Source organism: Oncorhynchus tshawytscha, linkage group LG01 (genome assembly GCF_018296145.1).
Source record: "Oncorhynchus tshawytscha isolate Ot180627B linkage group LG01, Otsh_v2.0, whole genome shotgun sequence".
In the NCBI taxonomy this organism is placed as follows: Eukaryota; Metazoa; Chordata; class Actinopteri; order Salmoniformes; family Salmonidae; genus Oncorhynchus; species Oncorhynchus tshawytscha.
In genome coordinates, this window is record NC_056429.1 from 65,929,732 (window position 1) to 65,952,990 (window position 23,259).

At 43.5% G+C, this 23,259-nt stretch overlaps 1 protein-coding gene and 1 long non-coding RNA gene across 3 annotated transcripts in view; one reads left to right on the forward strand and one right to left on the reverse strand.

Annotated features, from left to right (window-relative positions):
- LOC112255035 (phytanoyl-CoA hydroxylase-interacting protein-like) overlaps nt 1-23,259 on the forward strand; it is a 44,135-nt gene that overhangs the window by 17,838 nt on the left and 3,038 nt on the right. Inside the window, exons 1-4 of one of the 2 annotated variants that reach the window (XM_024428089.2) lie at nt 4,854-4,983; nt 18,188-18,384; nt 19,481-19,655; nt 19,801-19,918. In XM_024428089.2, the coding sequence (XP_024283857.1) occupies nt 18,220-18,384; nt 19,481-19,655; nt 19,801-19,918 (458 nt within the window). In that variant the 5' untranslated portion in view covers nt 4,854-4,983; nt 18,188-18,219. Of the gene's footprint in view, nt 1-4,853; nt 4,984-18,187; nt 18,385-19,480; nt 19,656-19,800; nt 19,919-23,259 lie in introns of those variants that run through there. The other variant, XM_024428081.2, reaches the window with a different exon arrangement.
- LOC112255056 lies at nt 941-4,896 on the reverse strand. Its single transcript, XR_006083728.1, has 3 exons — nt 4,812-4,896; nt 1,270-1,402; nt 941-1,192 (listed from the first exon to the last, which is right to left on the reverse strand). It is a non-coding gene; the product is annotated as an uncharacterized LOC112255056 (long non-coding RNA).

The following is a 23,259-nucleotide window of genomic DNA, read 5'->3' on the forward strand; positions in this document are numbered from 1 at the left end:
TTGGCCTTGCTTCCTGGCCTTCCCTGTACCTACTGTAGCTCGTAAATGAGATTGTAAGCCATGAAGTCAATCATTGAATGAAACCTGCTAAGCGAATGTTTATGTTTCATATTTACAAAATATGTTATTTACAGAGCACACATTTCATTGGGAAAGCAACTGCATAAAAACAGCAATGCAGATTTAAGTCAGACCTGTATCATGCCAATGTTTCTATTTCAAAATGTGACAAAAGGATAAACACCCCACTGCACCCGTGAGATTGTGTGAATAAGCTAGTTTACATAACTGTGAGCTCAGTGTCTTTACACACCAGACAGCTGGCTTAGAGCCTGCAGTATGACAAGGCTCATTTCTAATCCTGTGAAATTAAGTTGGAATATATTGCATGCCAGTTCAGAAATGCAAATAATGTATACAGTATGTACTTCCATGGGCTCCCTGTCTCCCACCCAGGCAAAATTCAGCTTTCCACTGCTTCGTTTTGGGTTTGATGAGCTCTTGAGCTATGTTTCATTGGTAAATGTATTTTTAATGACCTAATGTTTACCTTCATTATACGCACTAGGTTAGCTTACCATAAGTCTGTCAGGGCTGGACCTCACGGCTTCCATTACCTATAACGAGCATATTGACAACAATGACCTCGAAGCCTGTCTAATGGGACAGGCCTTGAACTTGAATTGTCTGTGACCATTGCTTGGTGCTAGTTATGTGAGCCAACACATTCTAGGCCTCAGGCAAGGATCGTCATCACACTAGGTTAGCTTGGGAGAAGACCTACAATACCCTGAAAAGCAGTCCTGTCTGACTCATACACATCTACAGTATCACAAGGCCTGGGCCAAACAGGCCAACAGCTCCATTAATGCAAGTCAAACTTTCTATGACTCATACAGTATAGTAAAAGGATCACAACAAAACAATGAATGTTCAATGCTCGACTATGTTTTATTAGGTGTGCCATTAAAATATTCAATTGAAAAATAGTTTTTCTAATTAATAGTGAACACTGAACAGAAACAGACAATAGAAAAGTTATTTTTAAACAATCGCAACCATAGAATGAAGGTGGAGCATCGGCGGTGAGTAGTGGTCTTCTTCCGATAGCAAAAAAAAGAGAGAACAGGCAGGTGTACCCATCCCTTGGTTCTGCTTACCCCACCATGCCTTTATTACTATCCATGAACACCTGAAACAAAAAAGTCAGATGCTAAGCAACAGGTCAAGACAGGAAATTAACTACCCTTTTGACAGATGTGCTCTCACCATGTGATCTCTCACACTCTCTTCATGAGCCTGATGACCCACAGCAGGAGGCAGACAGGGTCTTGGATTTCCAAAAGCGCAAAGTAGTGTCTCTGGGCCGGTGGCATGAGGTGACAGGAAATACATACTGCCCCTGATAAGACAGAGACACAGGGAAGATAGAAATTAGATGAGTGATGCCTCTTCCTTATGTAGACTGATAGACAGAGCATGCTGCTGATCACAAACCTTACACAAAACATATGTTATAGGCCTATTTTAAGTGAGAAGTAGCCATTGGTCTGAAGCCAAAAAGCAAAATAAATTCACATGAGCGCCGCAATGTGTACTTCACCCATGCTCTACCAAGGTTTTCCAGCTCACAGCTTTGACCAACTACAGTAGCTACAGTATGTTGGTCTATTGTAAATCAAACAATGTGTAGGCAGGTTGCTTAGGATTCAAACCTTCTCAAACAGCCTAATAGTTTTAGAGGTGCTCCCACAATAATGTGATTTGTACCACATACAAGGTAATGCATTGCATTCTCCCCACGCCACACTAAGGCATTACCGAATTTTAGTCAGCAGATACCCCACATAACAGGTGGTGTGTTCGAAAGCCACTCATATAGATAGCTTACCTAACGGTTACAGAAATCAAGAATGCAGACAGGCTCCATTGACCTATGTAATATTGACATAAGCTCAGAAACACTTTTTGCAAACATGGTCCTGTTTTAGCAATTGGAGGCTCCTCAGAGGTGGACCATTTTTGAGCAATTCATCAGTAAACTTTGTACATACCATTCAGGGACGGTATGTATCTCGATGGGCTACAGGGTTATGCAGGCTCTCCTGTTCAAGCCCAGGTCTACCACACCTTCTACTATATAAGGTCTTGATGGACAGCTGAGGTATTGATGAATAGCTGAGCAGTAAAATCAGGTGTGGTAGCACTGGGCTTGAACAAAAGCCTGCATAACCCTTCAGCTCATCAATAGCAATTTTGGTAAGTGCTGATACAAACACTGTTACAAGTGACAAAATGCTGAGAAACACCTGTAAAATACAAAGAAATTCAACAAGTACAAAAAACTTTTAAGAATACATTCTTATAAATCTGACATTGGATAGGTGCTCTAAATCCATTAGGTTCCAATGTTCTTAATAAAGCTGTACACAGCTGTCCAACTCCAGTAAAAAAAAAGCACACATTCCCAAATGTACACTGCTCAAAAAAATAAAGGGAACACTTAAACAACACAATGTAACTCCAAGTCAATCACACTTCTGTGAAATCAAACTGTCCGCTTCGGAAGCAACACTGAATGACACATTTCACATACTGTTGTGCAAATGGAATAGACAGATGGAAATTATAGGCAATTAGCAAGACACCCCCAATAAAGGAGTGGTTCTGCAGGTGGTGACCACAGACCACTTCTCAGTTCCTATGCTTCCTGGCTGATGTTTTGGTCACTTTTGAATGCTGGCGGTGCTTTCACTCTAGTGGTAGCATGAGACGGAGTCTACAACCCACACAAGTAGCTCAGGTAGTGCAGCTCATCCAGGATGGCACATCAATGCGAGCTGTGGCAAGAAGGTTTGCTGTGTCTGTCAGCGTAGTGTCCAGAGCATGGAGGCGTTACCAGGAGACAGGCCAGTACATCAGGAGACGTGGAGGAGGCCGTAGGAGGGCAACAACCCAGCAGCAGGACCGCTACCTCCGCCTTTGTGCAAGGAGGAGCACTGCCAGAGCCCTGCAAAATGACCTCCAGCAGGTCACAAATGTGCATGTGTCTGCTCAAACGGTCAGAAACAGACTCCATGAGGGTGGTATGAGGGCCCGACGTCCACAGGTGGGGGTTGTGCTTACAGCACAACACCGTGCAGGACGTTTGGCATTTGCCAGAGAACACCAAGATTGGCAAATTCGCCACTGACGTCCTGTGCTCTTCACAGATGAAAGCAGGTTCACACTGAGCATGTGACAGACGTGAAAGAGTCTGGAGACGCCATGGAGAACGTTCTGCTGCCTGCAACATCCTCCAGCATGACCGGTTTGGCGGTGGGTCAGTCATGGTGTGGGATGGCATTTCTTTGGGGGGCCGCAGAGCCCTCCATGTGCTCGGCAGAGGTAGCCTGACTGCCATTAGGTACCGAAATGAGATCCTCAGACCCCTTGTGAGACCATATGCTGGTGCGTTTTGCCCTGGGTTCCTCCTAATGCAAGACAATGCTAGACCTCATGTGGCTGGAGTGTGTCAGCAGTTCCTGCAAGAGGAAGGCATTGATGCTATGGACTGGGCCGCCCGTTCCCCAGACCTGAATCCAATTGAGCACATCTGGGACATCATGTCTCGCTCCATCCACCAACGCCACGTTGCACCACAGACTGTCCAGGAGATGGCAGATGCTTTAGTCCAGGTCTGGGAGGAGATCCCTCAGGAGAACATCCGCCACCTCATCAGGAGCATGCCCAGGCGTTGTAGAGAGGTCATACAGGCACGTGGAGGCCACACACTACTGAGCCTCATTTTGACTTGTTTTAAGGACATTACATCAAAGTTGGATCAGCCTGTAGTCTAGCTTTCCACTTTAATTTTGAGTGTGACTCCAAATCCAGACCTCCATGGGTTGATAAATTTGATTTCCATTGATAATTTGTGTGTGATTTTGTTGTCAGCACATTCAACCTTGTAAAGAAAAAAGTATTTAATAAGAATATTTCATTCAGATCTAGGATGTGTTATTTTAGTGTTCCCTTTATTTTTGAGCAGTGTATAAATATGAAAACAGATGGGAGTACTCACAGATTTGGAACAGAACATACATAAGTGCTACTGATAGTGTACGATGTACTGTGTGCATATGAATAAGCGTAAATCATAGCTTCTCAAATGACAAAGTTGCGCCTTAAAAGGAGAAACGTTTACAACCTGTGCAATTTATAGCATGCATTTGTACGGTAGGGATGGCGTGCATTTGATGAATGAGGACAACGTAGTCTTGAGAGTTGGTCTCGCCACGGTTCTCTGCTCCGTAGTAGCAAGACGCGCGCACAACTACTAGTACACGTCACGCTCCCTGTTCCTTGCCACTCAACGATGCCTTATGAACCCAAAGGCTATTTTACATACATCTAAGACATAAAAAAAAAAATGAGCACACGCCGTGCGTGCATTCGCCGGTGTCCGGAATGGGAGCAGGTGTCAAGAACTATACACGAAAGAGAATGGTCAAAATATCTTTCAAATCCCAGTGACGCTCACCGTTACGCTACGAACCCTGTTACTTCAATTTGACACCATTTAAGTGGACAGCTTGGTGGCCTACCAAGCTGTCCATTCCAAAATATGTTTGTTCATTCACTAAGTACTAATTGAACGTTTTTATCTTGTTTGGTTAAACATGTTTTTTTATGAAACAGTTGACATGTTGAAAACAGTTTCATTTTATCACATAGGCAACCAAGTTAGCAAGCAAGCCGCTTTATTTTGACTTGCGCACAGGTCGCGCAAGCAAGCAATGATCATTATGATGGCGTCGTTTTAACGTTACCTGGATGCTTCTTGGCAACCCTGCTGATTTTTACTTGTGGATGGCGACTTCAGCTTTTCGGAAAAAGATTGAAAAGTATCTTGACACTGTTGATCAGAGTCAGCGCAAATTTGGATTATAATGACAAGAGAATTGAATTGACAGAATGGAGTGTACTGAATTAATGCATAAGGTAAGGTCTAGCATTTTCTCTGGATCTTCTAACAGCGACACGTCTGTTCTGGTGTTTGTATGTATTATACATTAGCAGCGTGGCAGTGTCCCCAAATTTCGGTGAATCTAACGGGCCCGTAATAGCAGCCAAGGACTTTAGCACAAACTAATAAATTAGCTAAGATTACACGCAAGTGTACAGGTCAGCAGTTTACGCAGATGACTTCAGCCATATTGAAAACCTTCCATAGCTAAATATACCTAGCTACCTGATATTCGGTACATCATTGGTTTTTACTAGGCAAAAATGTGCATGTGAGCGGTAAATTGTGAATTTAAAAACTGTTGCACCTAAAAACCTTTAAACCAGATTAATGGCTCCTCTTGCCAGATGGAGTTAGACAGGCAGCCTGGTCCATCTCTCTGCAGAGCCACTCACACCCCAACTGAGATCTTCAGTTTCTTGTTTATTTCTTGTTTGTAGTCGAACCCACAAATCCTGACTCTCCAGATACTCAACGAGTCTAAAGAAGGACAGTTTTATTGCTTCTTTAATCAGGACAGTTTTATTGCTTCTTTAATCAGGACAGTTTTCAGCTGTGCTAACATAATTGCAAAAGGGTTTTCTAATGATCAATTAGCCTTTTAAAATGATCCATTTGGATTAGCTAACACCACCTGCCATTGGAACAAAGGAGTGATGGTTTCTGATAATGGGCCTCTGTACGCCTATATAGATATTCCATAACAAATCTGTCGTTTCCAGCTACAATGGTAATTTAAAACATTAACAATGTCTACATTGTATTTCTGATCAATATGATGTTATTTTAATGGACAAAAAAATGGATTTTCTTTCAAAAACAAGGACATTTCGAAGTGACCCCAAACTTTTGAATGGTAGTGTATATAAAAAAATAAAAAACAGATCCGATTATATGAAGTGATCTATAACAGCGCATTGGTCCGCGGTGCTTTATGCTAGAAACAAGCTGTAAAATGCCCGGGAAAGACGAGAATATCATTGTTACGTTTTTTTGACATCGAGGCTGAGACAAAACCTTCTATAGCCGAGGAGACAAACAATATTGACTTGCTTGGGAAGTAATCTAATACTGTCACTATTAATTGATTAAGGTATTCACTTTCTGTATAATCGAAGATGTTTAAACCCAGACAGCGTTTAGGGACAGGCCATACAAATTCTGAGTTAATGCCTAAACTCATGTTCATGTTTCAGCATGATAATGCACTGCCCCATGTCTTAAAGATCTGTACACAATTCCTGGAAGATAAAAATTCCCCAGTTCTTCCATGGCCTGCATACTCACCAGACATGTCAACCATTGAGCTTGTTTTGGATGCTCTTGATCGACGTGTGTTCCAGTTGCTGCCAATATCCAGCAACTTCGTACAGCCATTGAAGAAGAATGGACACCATTCCACAGGCCACAATCAACAGCCTGATCAACTCTATGCGAAGGTGACGTGTCATGCCACATGAGGCACATAGTGGTCACACCAGGTACTGACTGGGCTTCTGATCCACCTCTACTTTTTTTAAAAAGGTATCTGTGAACAACAGATGTGTATCTGTATTCCCAGTCATGTGAAATCCATAAATTAGAGCTCGGAAAGGTGGGCTGGCCTCTCCGTCCAGTTCTAAATTGGCTTAGGACCTATTTAACTGGTCAATAGTTTTTTTTGTCACCCTTGGTGGATATAACTCCGAGAAAATAGATATCACACATGGCGTTCCACAAGATTCGACTTTGAGTCCGGTACTGTTCAGTTTATATATGTTACCCCTTGGGAGCGTTATCAGAAAGCACGGCATTGATTTTCACTGCAACACAGATGATACACAACTTTGCTTTTCTGTGTCATCAGAGGATTTTAGCTCCATAGATAAATTATACTGTATTAGTGAGTTAAATACTTGGATGGCTCACAACTTCCTCCAGCTAAATCAAGACAAGACCGAGGTACTTATTATTGGAGCCAAAGCACAGAGAACATCTGGCTGCACATTTTAATTCACGGGCAATAAAGATAAAACACCAGGTAAAAAACCTAGGTGTCATTTTAGATTCTGAACTCAATTTTGAATCACACATTAGGAATGTGACCAAAATATATTTCTATCTCAGGCTGATACAGAGAGACTCATCCATGCTTTTATTACTACTATAATGCTTTCGTATCTGGTCTACCCAAGACGGCCATTGGTCAACTGCAAAACACACAGAATGCTGCAGCACGGGTGCTGACCAAGACCAAACGGAGAGCACACATTACACTGGGTTTAAAGTCTCTGCACTAGATCCTCCTATTGGTTTTTAAATAAATCCACGAAAGTTATGTACCCAGTAGGTCCCTCAGGTCCTCTGGCACTGGCCTTTTAATTACCCCAAAGCCTAGGACCAGGAGGCACAGAGGCAGCCTTTTGTTATTATGCCCTCAGTCTCTGGAATAGCGTTAGCCTGTCAGAAAACACACCTCTTTAGCTTTGCTTTTCCTTAGTGATTTTTAGTTTTTCAGTTTTTATTGTTATTCTTTTTGTTTTTTATCCTCTTTTGTTTTTTGTTAAGTAAATATGTATGTATGTATTTTCATAGTTTTTGTTTTTTCCTGTGAAGTAAATATGTATGTATTTTCATAGTTTTTGTTTTTTGTGAAGTAAATATGTATATGTATTTTCATAGTTTTTGTTTTTTCCTGTGAAGTAAATATGTATGTATTTTCATAGTTTTTGTTTTTTGTGAAGTAAATATGTATATGTATTTTCATAGTTTTTGTTTTTTCCTGTGAAGTAAATATGTATGTATTTTCATAGTTTTTGTTTTTTGTGAAGTAAATATGTATATGTATTTTCATAGTTTTTGTTTTTTCCTGTGAAGCGCATTGCATTGCATTCATGTTTGAAATGTGCTATATAAATAAAGCTTGATTTGATTATAATAAACAACGTGCACTCCCTTAGCTCTCTAGATCAATGTTATTGAATGCCAAAGTTTTTTGCTCTGAAAATGATTGTGCCACAAGCTTGCTAGCTGCGGGGTAAATTATTGCACTTCTCATTAACGGCCTAGCTAATTCAAGTAGCTATGCAGATGTGTACCTGTGCAAGTGCTTCGATAGCGCATGACTAGCTAGCTAACAGGCCCGAGCTTTAAAGTTAAAGATTAAAGTTTATAGTTAGTGAGACATTGCCCACTAGATAGATTCATGTAAATGCTGCTGGGAATCTTTTTTTGTCCTTGTTACTTGTTTCCTTGTATGTCCGGACGAGCAGCAGATACTATAGCAAGCAAAAGTCCTCGCATGTGCGTGAAGAAAGATGTCAGCGACAGGCAGGGATGAGATCACAAAATGAGATTACTTTTTGTTGCTAATGTTAACTGTCATAGCATGGAGGACAATTTTTTTTGTAGCAGGTTAGGAGAAGTTACCAGCAGGTTAAAAGATGTAACATAGCAGGTTAGGAGACTTAGGTTAAGAAAAAGGTTAGGGTTTGGGCCGCCTGTAGCTAGCTTTACATTTTCATTGGTCTCACCTTGACCGGGATTAGGATCTTCTAGGCCCGGTTTGGCTGTACCCTGGTCCTCAGTTGTAGTGAAAATTCTGTGTAGTCCATAGGATCAGATCCATAGGCTCCATAGGATCCATAGGCTGCCTAATCCATAGGATCAGTTGTGTTTCTAGACGCTGTTATAATGAGTGATGTTCTGGTGTACTGTACAGTGTACCGCAGGTCTTTTTTTGTGTGGAATTGTTATTGTTGGACATACGACTGTAAAGAAAACACCAGGAAATCAGCTCAGAGTGATTTTAGTTTGAGAAATCTGTTCCAAAGTATTCCCAGGCATAATAGAGACATGATGTGATCATATACAAATGTAAGCAAGGTTTGAAATTATTGTTTTAGTCAAACATATCTGTTTGGGCTTCTTGCGGTCAATTTCTTTTTAATTATGTTCTGGACCCCTCCGCTCAAGAAAAAACTGGCCCGTGGCTGAATATAGTTGATGATCCCTGGTGTACTGAGTCCGGGCTGAGCAGACTGTAGCCCCACAGGAGGGCCTTGGGGAGAAGGCAAAAGGAGCCAGTGCTGCTGCTGATTTCAAACCAATTCAAACACCGTCTGCCTGTCTGTCTGAACTCAGAACATCATCACCTGACCATCTTTCTTCCAGCTCCAATTTCTCTCTATTTCTCAGGGGAGAGGGCCAGAGAAAGTAAAGAAGCTCCACAGACTGTGAAAATCACATCAAAAGGATCATGCATTTAGGCCTATTATTTACCTACCAATAGTATCAGCCTCTTTGGAAACAAAGATATGATATTTTAACAAGCTTTGTGTGTCACTTAGACATAGTTGACCATTTAGCACAGCTACAGTATCACAGTTCATTCTAGACCTAGGCCTAATAAATCAAATCAAACAAATACAACAGGTGAAGACCTTACCGTGAAATGCTTACTTACAAACCCTTAACCAACAAACCAGTTTTAAGAAAATACCCCCCAAAAAGTAAGAGATAAGAATAACACATAATTAAAGTGCAGCAGTAAATAACAATAGCGGGGCTATATACAGGGGGTACCGGTAAAGAGTCAATGTGCGAGGGAACCGGTGTTGAGTGATCAGGCATACCACTGTTGTGTCATCAGCAAACTTAATGATGGTGTTGGAGTCGTGCCTGGCCGAGCAGTCATGAGTGAACAAGGAATACAGGAAGTGACTGACCCCTGAGGGGCCCCTGTGTTGGGGATCAGCGTGGCGATGTGTTGTTGCCTACTCTTACCACCTGTGGGCGGCCTGTCAGGAAGTCCAGTATCCAGTTGCAGAGGGAGGTGTTTAGTCCCAGGGTCCTTAGCTTATTGATGAGCTTAGAGGGCACTATGGTGTTGAACGCTGAGCTGTAGTCAATGAATAGCATTCTCACATAGGTGTTCCTTTTGTCCAGGTGGGAAAGGGCAGCGTGGAGTGCAATACAGATTGCATCATCTGTGGACCTGTTGGTGCGATATGCAAATTGGGGTGGGTCAAGATTTTCTGTTGATAATGGTGTTGATGTGAGCCATGACCAGCCTCAAAGCATTTCATGGCTACAGACATGAGTGCTACGGGTCAGTAGTCATCTAGGCAGGTTACCTTAGTGTTCTTGGGCCCAGGGACTATGGTGGTCTGCTTGAAACATGTTGGTATTACAAACTCAGACGGGAGAGGTTGAAAATGTCAGTGAAGGCACTTGCCAGTTGGTCAGCACATGCTCACAGTACACATCCTGGTAATCCGTCTGGCCCTGCGGCCTGTTTAAAGGTCTTACTCCCATCGGCTGCAGAGAGTGTGAACACAGTGTTGTCTGGAAGAGCTGATGCTCTCATGCATGTTTCAGTGTTACTTGCCTCGAAGCGAGCATAGAAGTTATTTAGCTCATCTGGTAGGCTCGTGTCACTGGGCAGCTCGCAGCTGTGCTTCCCTTTGTAGTCTAATAGTTTGCAAGTCCTGTCACATCCGACGAGCGTCGGAGCCGGTGTCGTACGATTCGATCGTAGTCCTGTATTGATGCTTTGCCTGCTTGATGGTTCGTCGGAGGGCATAGCGGGATTTCTTATAAGCTTCCGGGTTAGAGTCCCGCTCCTTGAAAACGGCAGCTCTACCCTTCTGGTTGGGGTACGTATGGTCACTGTGGGGATGACGTCCTTGATGAACTTATTGTTAAGTGCATTGAGGACTTATCAATAACTTTTTCCAATGCCATCGGTAGAATCCCGGAACATATTCCAGCAGTGATGCACCGATATGACATTTATGGCCGATACGGATATCTGATATTTTCCTTGCCTAAAATCCCGATAACGATAACCGTTATAAAAACATGTAGCGTCCTTTAAAGCATTCTAGTACAGTTAACAAGTTAACATACACACATGGACGCAGCGGTCTAAGACACTGCATCTCAGTGCAAGATGCGTCACTACAGTCCCGCTTTCGAATCCAGGCTGTCACATCCGACCGTGATTGGGAGTCCCATAGGGCGGCACACAATTGGCACAGCATCGTCCGGGTTTGGCCGGGGTAGGGCAACATTGTAAATAAGAATTTGTTATTTTAACTGACTTGCCTAGTTAAATAAAGGTTACACACACACACACACACACACGCACACCAAAATAAGGATTAGCCACAATAGTGGACTTTGTGGTTAGCCTTTAAAATAAAAGTATGGCATAATTTTACTATTTGTATTTATTTGCATCACTGTCAATGACATACTTTTATTTTGAACGCAAACCGCAAATTCCGCTATTGTGCCTAATCCTTATTGTGGCTAGCTTCACAACACATAACCTGGTCCGGTCGAGGCTAACAACAAGTGGCTAACCTAGCTAATACTTACTCACAAGGATTCCAAAATCATTGCTAAGAATAATGAAAATGACTGCAGTTTCTACTGGTCATTGTTTTCAGGCTGGTTGTATTGGTTCCAGCTAGGTACCAAGCTAAAGTTAGCTACCCCAGAAGTTGCGGTTGAACAAATTATGCTAATTACCAATGCGGTATTGTAAACACGTCGTTCGTTGCTTGTTTGCAGATTTTCTTGTACAGCTTTGACAGTGCTAATGTATCTTTTTTTGACACGCAAAGACCCAAGCGGCGTTCCGTAGTATGTCTGTTTTGAAGCTAATAGCAGTGATGCTATTACTGTATAACTCCGGTAGAGCAAGATCTGAAAAATAATGCACTTGGGTGTGTTAACCGGTGCTCGACCAGTCGGCGAAAGCCAACATCACCCACAACAGAGAACGGTTGATTGTCAAGGGCAATGAAAGCCATTATCTTGGCTTTAATCGATTTCGCCTTGGCATTGTCTCGTTGAAATTGTTACTCTCTCAAATGACTGCTCGACTTGTTGACTGCTCGATCCACACAGCAGACATTGTGGGCTAGTTTATGAATGCTGTGTTGCACGTATAGCGCAACATTTTACATGATGTCATTACATTATACACTGTAGGTATGCACATCAGCTTTGACATTGGTTTTGCACATCGTTATTAATCTAGGCATCGGCCGATACCGATGTTGGCATTTTTAGCTAATATCGTCCGATTCCGATATGTTCACTGATATATCATGCATACCTATATTCCAGTCTGTGCTAGCAAAACAGTTCTGTAGTTTAACATCTGCTTCATCTGACCACTTTTTTTATAGACCGAGTCACTGGTGCCTCCTGCTTTAATTTTTGCCTGTAAGTAGGAATCAGGAGGATAGAGTTATGGTCAGATTTCCCAAATGGAGGGCGAGAGAGAGCTTTGTTCGCGTCTCTGTGTGTGGAGTAAAGGTGGTCTAGAATTTTTTTCCCTCTGGTTGAACAATTAACATGCCGATAGAAACGAGGTAAAACTGATTTAAGTTTCCCTGCATTAAAGTCCCTGGCCACTAGGAGCGTCGCCTCTGGATGAGTGTTTTCCTGTTTGCTTATGGCAAAATACAGCTCATTGAGTGCGGTTTTAGTGCCAGCCTCGGTATGTGGTGGTATGTAAACGGCTACGATAAATACAGATGAACACACTATCTACCTAGAGAGTTGTCTACAGCTTATCATGAGATACTCTACCTCAGGTGAGCAAAACCTTGAGACTTCCTTAGATATCATGCACCAGATATTGTTTACAAATATGCATAGGCCCAGGTCTTACCAGAGGCTGCTGTTCTGTCTTACCGATTGAGTGTATAAGCCACCAGTTGTATGTTCTTAATGTCGTCGTTCAGCCACAACTCGGTGAAACGTAAGATATTACAGTTTTAAATGTCCTGTTGGTAGGATATACGTACTTTCAGTTCGTCCCATTTATTTTCCAGCGATTGAACGTTAGCTAGCAGGATGGAAGGCAAGGGCAGATTAGCCACTCATTGCGTGATCCTCACAAGGCACCCTGATCTCCTTCCGCGAAACCTCTGTTTCCTTTTCCAGCAAATCACAGGGATCTGGGCCTAGTCGGGTGTCTATAGTAGTAACTCATTGAAGAAGAACTCTTCTTAAAAACAAACAAATTAGCATGGCACCCCTCCCCTCCGGCTCCATTTTCACAGTATGTGTGATTAGATTATTGTAACTAAAGCAGTGTGTAAAGCTGTTATGTGGGCAAACATTGGCTGCATTAGTCAGGCATACCATGTCTGTGTCAGTGTAATGCGTCTATTTGCAGGTTAATGAGGTGGCATTAGTGTAAACAGCTGACGAGCTAAGTCTGTAATACCAACATTGTCCATTTTCCCAAGAACACTAAAGTAACCTGCCTAAATGACTACTGACCCATAGCACTCATGTCTGTAGCTATGAAATGCTTTGAAAGGCTGGTCATGGCTCACATCAACACCATTATCTCAGAAGCCTTAGACCCACCCAAATGTGCATACCACACCAACAGCTCCACTGATGATGCAATCTCTATTGCACTCCACACTGCCCTTTCACACCTGGCCAAAAGGAACACCTATGTGAGAATGCTAGTCATTGACTACAGCTCAGCGTTCTACTTATCTATGCTTTAAGGAATGCGTTTGCATATGACCATTCATTGGGTATCCCTCAACAAGTGTAGGTGAGCAGCCTATGGATAGGCTACAGTACATTTTCTGAAAGCACTCATGATCTTAGTCAATAGATGGATCAGGCATCTGTAACACAGCTGATGAGCCAGGCCAATGCAGAGCAGTCAGTGACAGAGAAGAGTGAAGAATCAGTAGCAGCAAGGCTGATGTCAGCAGCCTCTCCCAAGAGGTAATAGAAAAGATAGGTTTAGAATCCTCAGATGACACAGAAATGTAAAGTTAATCAATGCTGTGCTTTCTGATAACGCTGCCAAGGGGTAACATGTATAAAACTGAACAGTACCGGGCCCAAAATCTAACCTTGTGGAACGCCACGTGATATCTATTTTCTCTGAGTTATGATCACCAAGGGTGACAAAACTCTTGACCGATTTTAAATACGTCCACAAACCAATTTAGAACTGGGCTGGAGGCCAACCCACCTCTCCAGTCTGTCCAGAAGGACAGGTCAACATTCACAAGGCCGCAGGGCCAGACGTGTACTCCCAGCATGCCCTGACCAACTGGCAGGTGTCTTCACTGACATGTTCAACCTCTCCATGTTTGAGACTCTAAGTGCCTCGCTGAAGGACACCAACAGATTTTTCACCTTGTTGGCTCAAGTATTCCAACCAGTGACTTCTGGCCCAACTCTCTAACCGCTAGGCTACCTGCCACCCACTTTGCTACGTCTACAACCTGTTGCTACTTTACTCTACCTAGGGGCAGGTTCATTCATTTTGTTTGGTACTACTGTACATTCTTTCATTGAGCAGCTTAGGCACTAAGGAAAGGAGACCTCTGTGAGGTAAAGATCACTGTTCCTGTTAATCAGCTAAACACTCTTTAGGACAAAAGTGGGTGGGGCCTACAGGAAAAATAGACAATTGTTTCTACAAGGGTTATTGTGAGTTACGCTCCCCTGCTTTCATTTGTCAAGGGAGTATGTTGTCCCAGTAGTGTGTCTCAGTTTTATTGTAATATGCTACTTTTCAGGAAAATATCTACTCTTCAACTGGCTTGGCAGAAGTTTGTTTAGCACAGAACAGACGACCTGGGTTGAAAGGTGACCCTTGGCAGAAACGCATTTTGTCATGCCTAGTTCAATAACCTCAGTATAAATGATTCATTTGACATGATTGTAAATACTCCATATGAATGGTCAATCTAACATGGTGAAACTGTTACACCCATGGTGTGTGTGTATAGGGAGAAAAACCTGACCCAATTTGTGGAAATACTCAATTATCATCCAGCCTCAGAGCTCATGGTCAGAGATAGGAGTTCCATGGTCTGCTGCTTTTCCCATTGTTTATTGTGTCCTGTGCATTACCCCAGAATTCCACATTCTTGCATCTAGTTATTGTATTTAGAGCTTGCACAGAAAACATATTGTTGCCATGCCAAGAGTGTTTCTTTTGTGTGTGTAGTGGATTCTAAGCTCATGGCCATGTTACAAAGCTCTTATTCACTCACTTGTTTTGGTGTATAGGGCTATTTGTATTTCTGTGTGAGGGAGTGTGTGAGAGAGGGAGTGTGTGAGAGAGGGAGTGTGTGAGAGAGGGAGTGTGTGAGAGAGGGAGTGTGTGAGAGAGGGAGTGTGTGAGAGAGGGAGTGTGTGAGAGAGGGAGTGTGTGAGAGAGGGAGTGTGTGAGAGAGGGAGTGTGTGTGAGAGAGAGAGTGTGTGAGAGAGGGAGTGTGTGTGTGAGAGAGAGAGGGAGTGTGTGAGAGAGGGAGTGTGTGAGAGAGGGAGTGTGTGAGAGAGGGAGTGTGTGAGAGAGGGAGTGTGTGAGAGAGGAGTGTGTGAGAGAGGGAGTGTGTGAGAGAGGGAGTGTGTGAGAGAGAGAGTGTGTGTGTGAGGGAGTGTGTGAGAGAGAGAGGGAGTGTGTGAGAGAGAGAGGAGTGTGTGAGAGAGAGAGGGAGTGTGTGAGAGAGAGAGGGAGTGTGTGAGAGAGAGAGGGAGTGTGTGAGAGAGAGAGGGAGTGTGTGAGAGAGAGAGGGAGTGTGTGAGAGAGAGGGAGTGTGTGTGTGAGAGAGAGAGGGAGTGTGTGAGAGAGAGAGGGAGTGTGTGAGAGGGAGTGTGTGAGAGAGGGAGTGGGAGTGTGTGAGAGAGAGAGGGAGTGTGTGAGAGAGAGGAGTGTGTGAGAGAGAGGGAGTGTGTGAGAGAGAGAGGGAGTGTGTGAGAGAGAGAGGTGTGTGAGAGAGAGGGAGTGTGTGAGAGAGGGAGTGTGTGAGAGAGGGAGTGTGTGAGAGAGGGAGTGTGTGAGAGAGGGAGTGTGTGAGAGAGGGAGTGTGTGAGAGAGGGAGTGTGTGTGAGAGAGAGGGAGTGTGTGAGAGAGGGTGTGTGTGAGAGAGAGTGTGTGAGAGAGGGAGTGTGTGAGAGAGGGAGTGTGTGAGAGAGGGAGTGTGTGAGAGAGGGAGTGTGTGAGAGAGGGAGTGTGTGAGAGAGGGAGTGTGTGAGAGAGGGAGTGTGAGAGAGGGAGTGTGTGTGAGAGAGGGAGTGTGTGTGTGAGGGTGTGTGTGAGAGAGAGGGAGTGTGTGAGAGAGAGAGGGAGTGTGTGAGAGAGAGAGGGAGTGTGTGAGAGAGAGAGGGAGTGTGTGAGAGAGAGAGGGTGTGTGAGAGAGAGGGAGTGTGTGAGAGAGAGAGGGAGTGTGTGAGAGAGAGAGGAGTGTGTGAGAGAGAGAGGGAGTGTGAGAGAGAGAGGGAGTGTGTGAGAGAGAGAGGGAGTGTGTGAGAGGGAGTGTGAGAGAGGGAGTGGGAGTGAGAGAGGGAGTGGGAGTGTGAGAGAGAGAGGGAGTGTGTGAGAGAGAGAGGGAGTGTGTGAGAGAGAGGGTGTGTGAGAGAGAGGGAGTGTGTGAGAGAGGGAGTGTGTGAGAGAGAGGGAGTGTGTGAGAGAGAGAGGGAGTGTGTGAGAGAGAGAGGGAGTGTGTGAGAGAGAGAGGGAGTGTGTGAGAGAGAGTGTGAGAGAGGGAGTGGGAGTGTGAGAGAGGGAGTGTGTGAGAGAGGAGAGGGAGTGTGTGAGAGGGAGTGTGAGAGAGAGAGGGAGTGTGTGAGAGAGGGAGTGTGTGAGAGAGGGAGTGTGTGAGAGAGAGAGGGAGTGTGAGAGAGAGAGAGAGTGTGTGAGAGAGAGAGGGAGTGTGTGTGAGAGAGGGAGTGTGTGTGAGAGAGAGAGAGAGGGAGTGTGTGTGAGAGAGAGAGAGGGAGTGAGAGTGTGTGAGAGAGGGAGTGTGTGAGAGAGAGAGTGTGTGAGAGAGAGGTGTGTGAGAGAGAGGGAGTGTGTGAGAGAGAGAGGGAGTGTGTGAGAGAGAGAGGGAGTGTGAGAGAGGGAGTGTGTGAGAGAGAGAGGGAGTGTGTGAGAGAGAGAGGGAGTGTGTGAGAGAGAGGGAGTGTGTGAGAGAGAGAGGGAGTGTGTGAGAGAGAGAGGGAGTGTGTGAGAGAGAGAGGGAGTGTGTGAGAGAGAGAGGGAGTGTGTGAGAGAGAGGGAGTGTGTGAGAGAGGGAGGGAGTGTGTGAGAGAGGGAGGGAGTGTGTGAGAGAGAGGGAGTGTGTGAGAGAGAGAGAGAGGAGTGTGAGAGAGAGAGAGAGGGAGTGTGTGTGAGAGAGAGGGAGTGTGAGAGAGAGAGAGAGAGGGAGTGTGTGAGAGAGAGAGAGAGAGAGAGGGAGTGTGTGAGAGAGGGAGTGTGTGAGAGAGGGAGTGTGTGAGAGAGGGAGTGTGTGAGAGAGGGAGTGTGTGAGAGAGGGAGTGTGTGAGAGAGGGAGTGTGTGAGAGAGGGAGTGTGTGAGAGAGGGAGTGTGTGAGAGAGGGAGTGTGTGAGAGAGGGAGTGTGAGAGAGGGAGTGTGTGAGAGAGGGAGTGTGTGAGAGAGGGAGTGTGTGAGAGAGGGAGTGTGTGAGAGAGGGAGTGTGTGAGAGAGGGAGTGTGCACATGCACATCAAATCAAGTATTATTGGTCACATACACACAGTATTTAGCAGATGTTATTGTGGGTGTAGCGAAATTCTTGTGTTCCTAGCTCCAACAATGCAGTAATATCTAACAATACACACTAAAGAATGGAATTAAGAAATATAGAAGTATTTGTGTTATTACATTTTCATAAACATAGCACCAAAAGGTGTCTGACAATACATTTAATTAGGAAATTATGAATTTGTCCAATCCTTGCCACGTACACCTGTGCTGGACTAGAACATGGTCTGACAGACCCTAACTGAAAGGCTTATCAGAGCATCTCCTACTTACATTTTCTTTGTGACTAAATAAAAATGTCTCCCCATGAAAGAAAAAAAGCAAGGCTTTATTAAGAGATCCATCTGTGTTGGGTTGAGTCACGATAATCACCAGCGTTTGAAATATTTAATACTGTATGTGCTTGTAATCTGAAGGGATTGCAGCATTGCCATGACAACAGATACATGGTGGAGCTCCCTGCTTTATGGTAAGTGCTCCACAGAGCACAGAGGCAGCTGAGTGCCAGAAGTGCACCCTATAGTGCAGGGGACTGTAGGGCCAGCCATATTTGATATATTTGCTGTCTCAAGAAAATAAATGTCAGTAGTTAAGTAAAATGTGAAAGCATTAAAGCCTAACCACTCCTTTTGTCCCTGTGCCACAGGTAATAAATCCCAGGACAGCGGCATCGTAGAGATGGAGGAGCTTCCTGTCCCTCAGAACATCAAGATAAGCAACATCACATGTGACTCTTTCAAGATTTGCTGGGACATGGAGCCCCGTGTCAAGGAGCGCATCACTCACTACTTCATTGACCTCAATAAGAAGGAGAACAAGAACTCCAACAAGTTCAAACACAAGGTAACCTATCACACACACAACAACAACTAGGCTATTTCAAAGGAATTGCTCAGACATTTCCTAATTCTGTAATACAATCAATCAATCAAATTTATTTTATAAAGCCCTTTTCACATCAGCGTTTGTCACAAAGTGCTTTAGATACCTGGCCCTAAAACCCCCAAAAGTGAGCAATGGAGAGGCAGAAGCACAGTGGCTAGGGAAAAACTCCCTTGAGCGGGAAGTTGTCTATCAAATTATTTCTACATGATGAAGCAAGTCATTTAGTTAGAGCTAGAACACCAACCAGTATTTACCCACATTGTAACCTTTCTACTCCAAACAAGAAGTGTATCAGGTGTAACCTTTTACCAGTGCTCAGAACTGACACTCCCACACACTCTCTAACACCAGATAACCTTGTGTACTCTACTAGCAGACTTAGCTCTGAGCACTAATGATATCGCATAACACTAGCAGAGACTAATTGCACAAGATGGCTGCTGTTTCAGCCGTTAATCGAATGGATCTAATGTATAATCTTACAGACATATTTCATCAGTAACCCAGCTCACATTATGGGTGTAGTGACCATAAAAGCCCCCATAAAGGAAGTGTTTTTCTTCCCATTCTCTGTGTGAATATAGACCGCATACAGTTATTTTCATTACAGCATGCAGGGACGATGTTGTGCATTAATGTACTGCTGTTGTCGCTACACAGGGGCTGGTGTAATACTGCAGGGTGTGCGGGGCCCAATCAATGTCCTGCAGCTAATGCATAGATGGAGGAGATAGGAAGTGTAATACTAGGCTCCATAGTATACAGTGAATACGTTTTGAGGACATGGGGATAAGGGGATGCTACAGTCTATACATGTGTTATTTGAGCAGCTTAACACTGAGAAGTGTATTTATGCTGAGTTTCTGTTTTGGTGTGTATGTGGCATTAAAGTGTGTATATATATATGTATATAAGGAGGCCTACTCCCATTGATACATATGATATGTTGCTTGTGCAGCTGAACAGTGAACAATGTGTTAATGCAGAGTTTGTGTGTAGAGTTGTAAACTTTGTGTATGTTACGTGTAAGCACTCTGTCTGTGTCCCCGTCCAGGATGTCCCCACTAAGCTGGTGGCGAAGGCGGTTCCTCTGCCCATGACGGTGAGGGGTCACTGGTTCCTCAGCCCGCGTACAGAGTACACTGTGGCCGTCCAGACAGCTTCCAAACAGACCGACGGAGACTACGCTGTGTCAGAGTGGAGCGAGATCATAGAGTTCACCACCGCCGGTGAGACAAGGGGCAGGGAAACAAAGCTTTTTAATACATCATTTTTTTATAGATATATCCCTAAAACCTTCTGCCTTTAATACGATGGACATGCTATATTCTCTCTTATATTTGTCTAATGGCTAATCCGAACCCCTGTTTCCAGATTATTCCACGGTGCATCTAACCCAACTGCTGGAGAAGGCTGAGGTCATCGCAGGGAGGATGCTGCGCTTCTCTGTGTTCTACAGGAACCAGAACAAAGAGTACTTTGACCAGGCCAGGTACGTATGTCTGCACAACAACCCGCAAATTTATTCTGATGTTATGATACTGTATGTAGACATTTTCAAGCGGGATCACGTAATATGGAGATAAATAGGGCTGCACATGATCTTTGCTAATACCGCCTTCCCTTTCAACTGAAATTGTCATATGCTTTCTTCAAAGCTCAAGGGAAAGGGTCCGGATGTTATGGTTTGAAGCATTTTTTATATGCTCAGATCTGCATGTGCAGGGGCCTCCCGAGTGGCACAGCGGTGTAAGGCACTGCATCCCAGTGCTTGAGGCGTCACTGCCAGCTGTGACCGGGAGACCCATGAGGCGGCGCACAATTGGCCCAGTGTCGTCCGGGATAGAGGAGGGTTTGGCCGGCCGGGATTTCTTTGTCTCATCTCACTCTAGTGACTCCTTGTGGTGGGCTGAGCGCCTGCTAGCTGACCTCGGTCGCCAGCTGGCTTCCTGGTTAAGCAAGCAGTGTGTTAAGAAGCTGTGCAGCTTGGCAGGGTTATGTTTCGGAGGAATCATGGCTTTCGACATTCCCCTCTCCCCAGTCCGTAGGGGAGTTGCAGTGATGGGACAAGACTGTAACTACCAATTGGGGTCGAAGTACAACAACAAAAAATATCTGCATGTGTAGGGCTAGTTGTGTATTTGGGGAGTTAGGGATGGGCAACTGGCAGCCCCCCCTTTTGTAGGCCCGTGGATCAATATCCCTCCCCCAAAATGGTACAATTGGAATTTGATTGTGAATCAGCATTTTTCTTATTGTTATGTCACTGACAGTCACTCAATTAGCCCATATCAGCAAATCCATTTTTGATTGGCAAGTTAGTTTAGCCATACTGTATATCTAAACTTGTAGTAATCATGTTCGAATTACCGACCAGGGGCCCCCATTGATTTTTTTTAGTTTCTGTCACTCAGATATCATATTAAAAACTGCAAAATGAGTAGAACTGCATGAAATGAGTTATAAAGTTGCAAAATCTTTTCTCCTCCCCATGGAAAATGCGTAGAATTGCAGGAAATGAACTTTTTCTCTCCTCTGTTAAGAGGGGGGCCGCTAAAATGTTTTGCTTGCAAGGTCCCCAAAAGGCTCAGGCTGGCTCTGACTGCATGTGTGGGTATGGATGTGGGTATGCAGACCCGCGAGCCACTGTGGCCCCTCACGATGAGTTCTGATTTTTTTGTGGCCCCCATTAAAGTTGCCCAAGCTCAACAGAAGGGTATTATTGCAAAAAAAAGTGTTGGCAGAAATCATATTTGTTTTCCAAATCCATTCATAAACTCTGCTACATTATATTATACAAAAAGTAAAGTACCCGGGTTAGCAGATTATAGTTCAGTAACATAACAGTTCTGGAATCTATTTACTTGTAGTTTTTTCTGCATTCTTAACTAGAAGAGTAACATGGTCACAAAACCTCCAAATTACTATTTTGCAAAACAGCAGCTTACACAAGTATAAATGTTTTTTTTCAAGTTTTCCATTTGCGCATATGCTGGAACAAATGACTTTCCCAATGACCACATGCATTGGATTTTTCCAAATAATTTCAAACCTAACACTGTAATTGCTGGAATAAATTAAGAAAAAGCATTGTGCTCAGAAAAGCAAAGCCTTTTAAAGTGTATTCTGAAGAAAGAGGAATCTGAGTGTGTAGCAAACACCTGGCAGACTAACATGACTGGAAAGCAAGATAGAGAGACACGGAGTGAACGAGACCGAGAGGAGATGAGTCTGTTGTGTTTTAAAATGTTTGCGATTAGGCATTTTTTTGGAGGGGAGATAAGAGATCTTTCTGTTCTCTAGTTTTATCTTCTCTCATTTTCATTTTTCTGTGGTGTAGCATGGTGAAGGACCGTAAAATGAGGCCTTTGCTATGATGACCTGGGTGGGACCTGAATAATTTGATAACCATAATTGTCTCTGTCATGGTAATTATCATGATAACCTTTTAAAGTGTTACCAATATAATTACACCAATAACTCAAGCATTTGGAGCTCAGATTTGCATCATAGGAGATCTGACTGCCAATTTATACGTTCCTCAGAAGCACTGTGCTTTTTTCAAGTTTCTGCTATTAATTTGTTGGCATCCAGAGATCTTTCCGAAAACAATCCGTGTGTCTGTTGTTTTTTTCTGAGTTCTGTCTAGTGCAACGGAAGGTGTCTGTTTACCAAGCAGAAAACTGAGGAGCAATTTGTATTAACTAGGGGCTGGATTCGATCCGTATCACGGATGTGTCGTGGAAGAGCTGTGTTAAAATGTAAAGGTATTGTCAATTGAGCTGACATATGCAGTGTTTACTGTGAATGCAGTATCCGCGAACGCAGGAACAATGCCTTTTGTTAAATGGGATTTATCTGTTAATTGAATGATTAGAATATTCCACCCTGAAACATATAATTGTATGGAATTGATTAGAATGTATAAAATCATAATCAATAAATGTGTAGTCCTAGTCAGAATTAGGGTAAAACAATATAGCTAATGTTTGTCTTTATGGTATTTTAGACACAGACTGTCTGAGCAAAATTCAGTGCCGACCTGACTAGAGATTTGGGAGAGAACGAGGAGTACGTCTCAAGGTCTCCCTAATCTCTGTCGGCTGGGTAGTGAGACAGTATGTGCGTAAGATATCTTCTGTTTGTGTGTATGTATGTGCATAGGATATCTTCTGTTTGTGTGTATGTATGTGCGTAGGATATCTTCTGTTTGTGTGTAAGTATGTGCATAGGATATCTTCTGTTTGTGTAGAAGAATGTGCATAGGATATCTTCTGTTTGTGTAGAAGAATGTGCATAGGATATCTTCTGTTTGTGTGTAAGTATGTGCATAGGATATCTTCTGTTTGTGTAGAAGAATGTGCGCAGCTATAAAATGGATGTCTTTGTATTCTTGACTTTAGAACGTTCTCTGATTAAACTGTACTAACCTTTTGCATAAGCTGAGTCTTTGACTAATTATTATTATACCCATGGTCTTACAAACCTCGGGGATTGGTCAGAGCTATTGATTGATTGTTATTATCATTGGGATTGGAAATTCTCGTGACACCTTTAAATCTAAATTGAGCTATAACGCAGATCTTCCGTGATACTTCTGTGATAACAATTGAATTCAGCCCTAGATTTATTAGGGTCTCGATTCAATCCGTTGTGCTGAAGATCTGAGCTACAGTGAGATATACATTTTGAGAAGACTGCATTCGGTAAACACAGCATATGTCAGCTTAAATCTGAAATTACCATGAAATTTCAATCTCGCTAGAAACACTGAATTTTTGATGATATGGATTGAATCGAGCCCTAGATCTGTATTTTTACTCATTGTTTCCG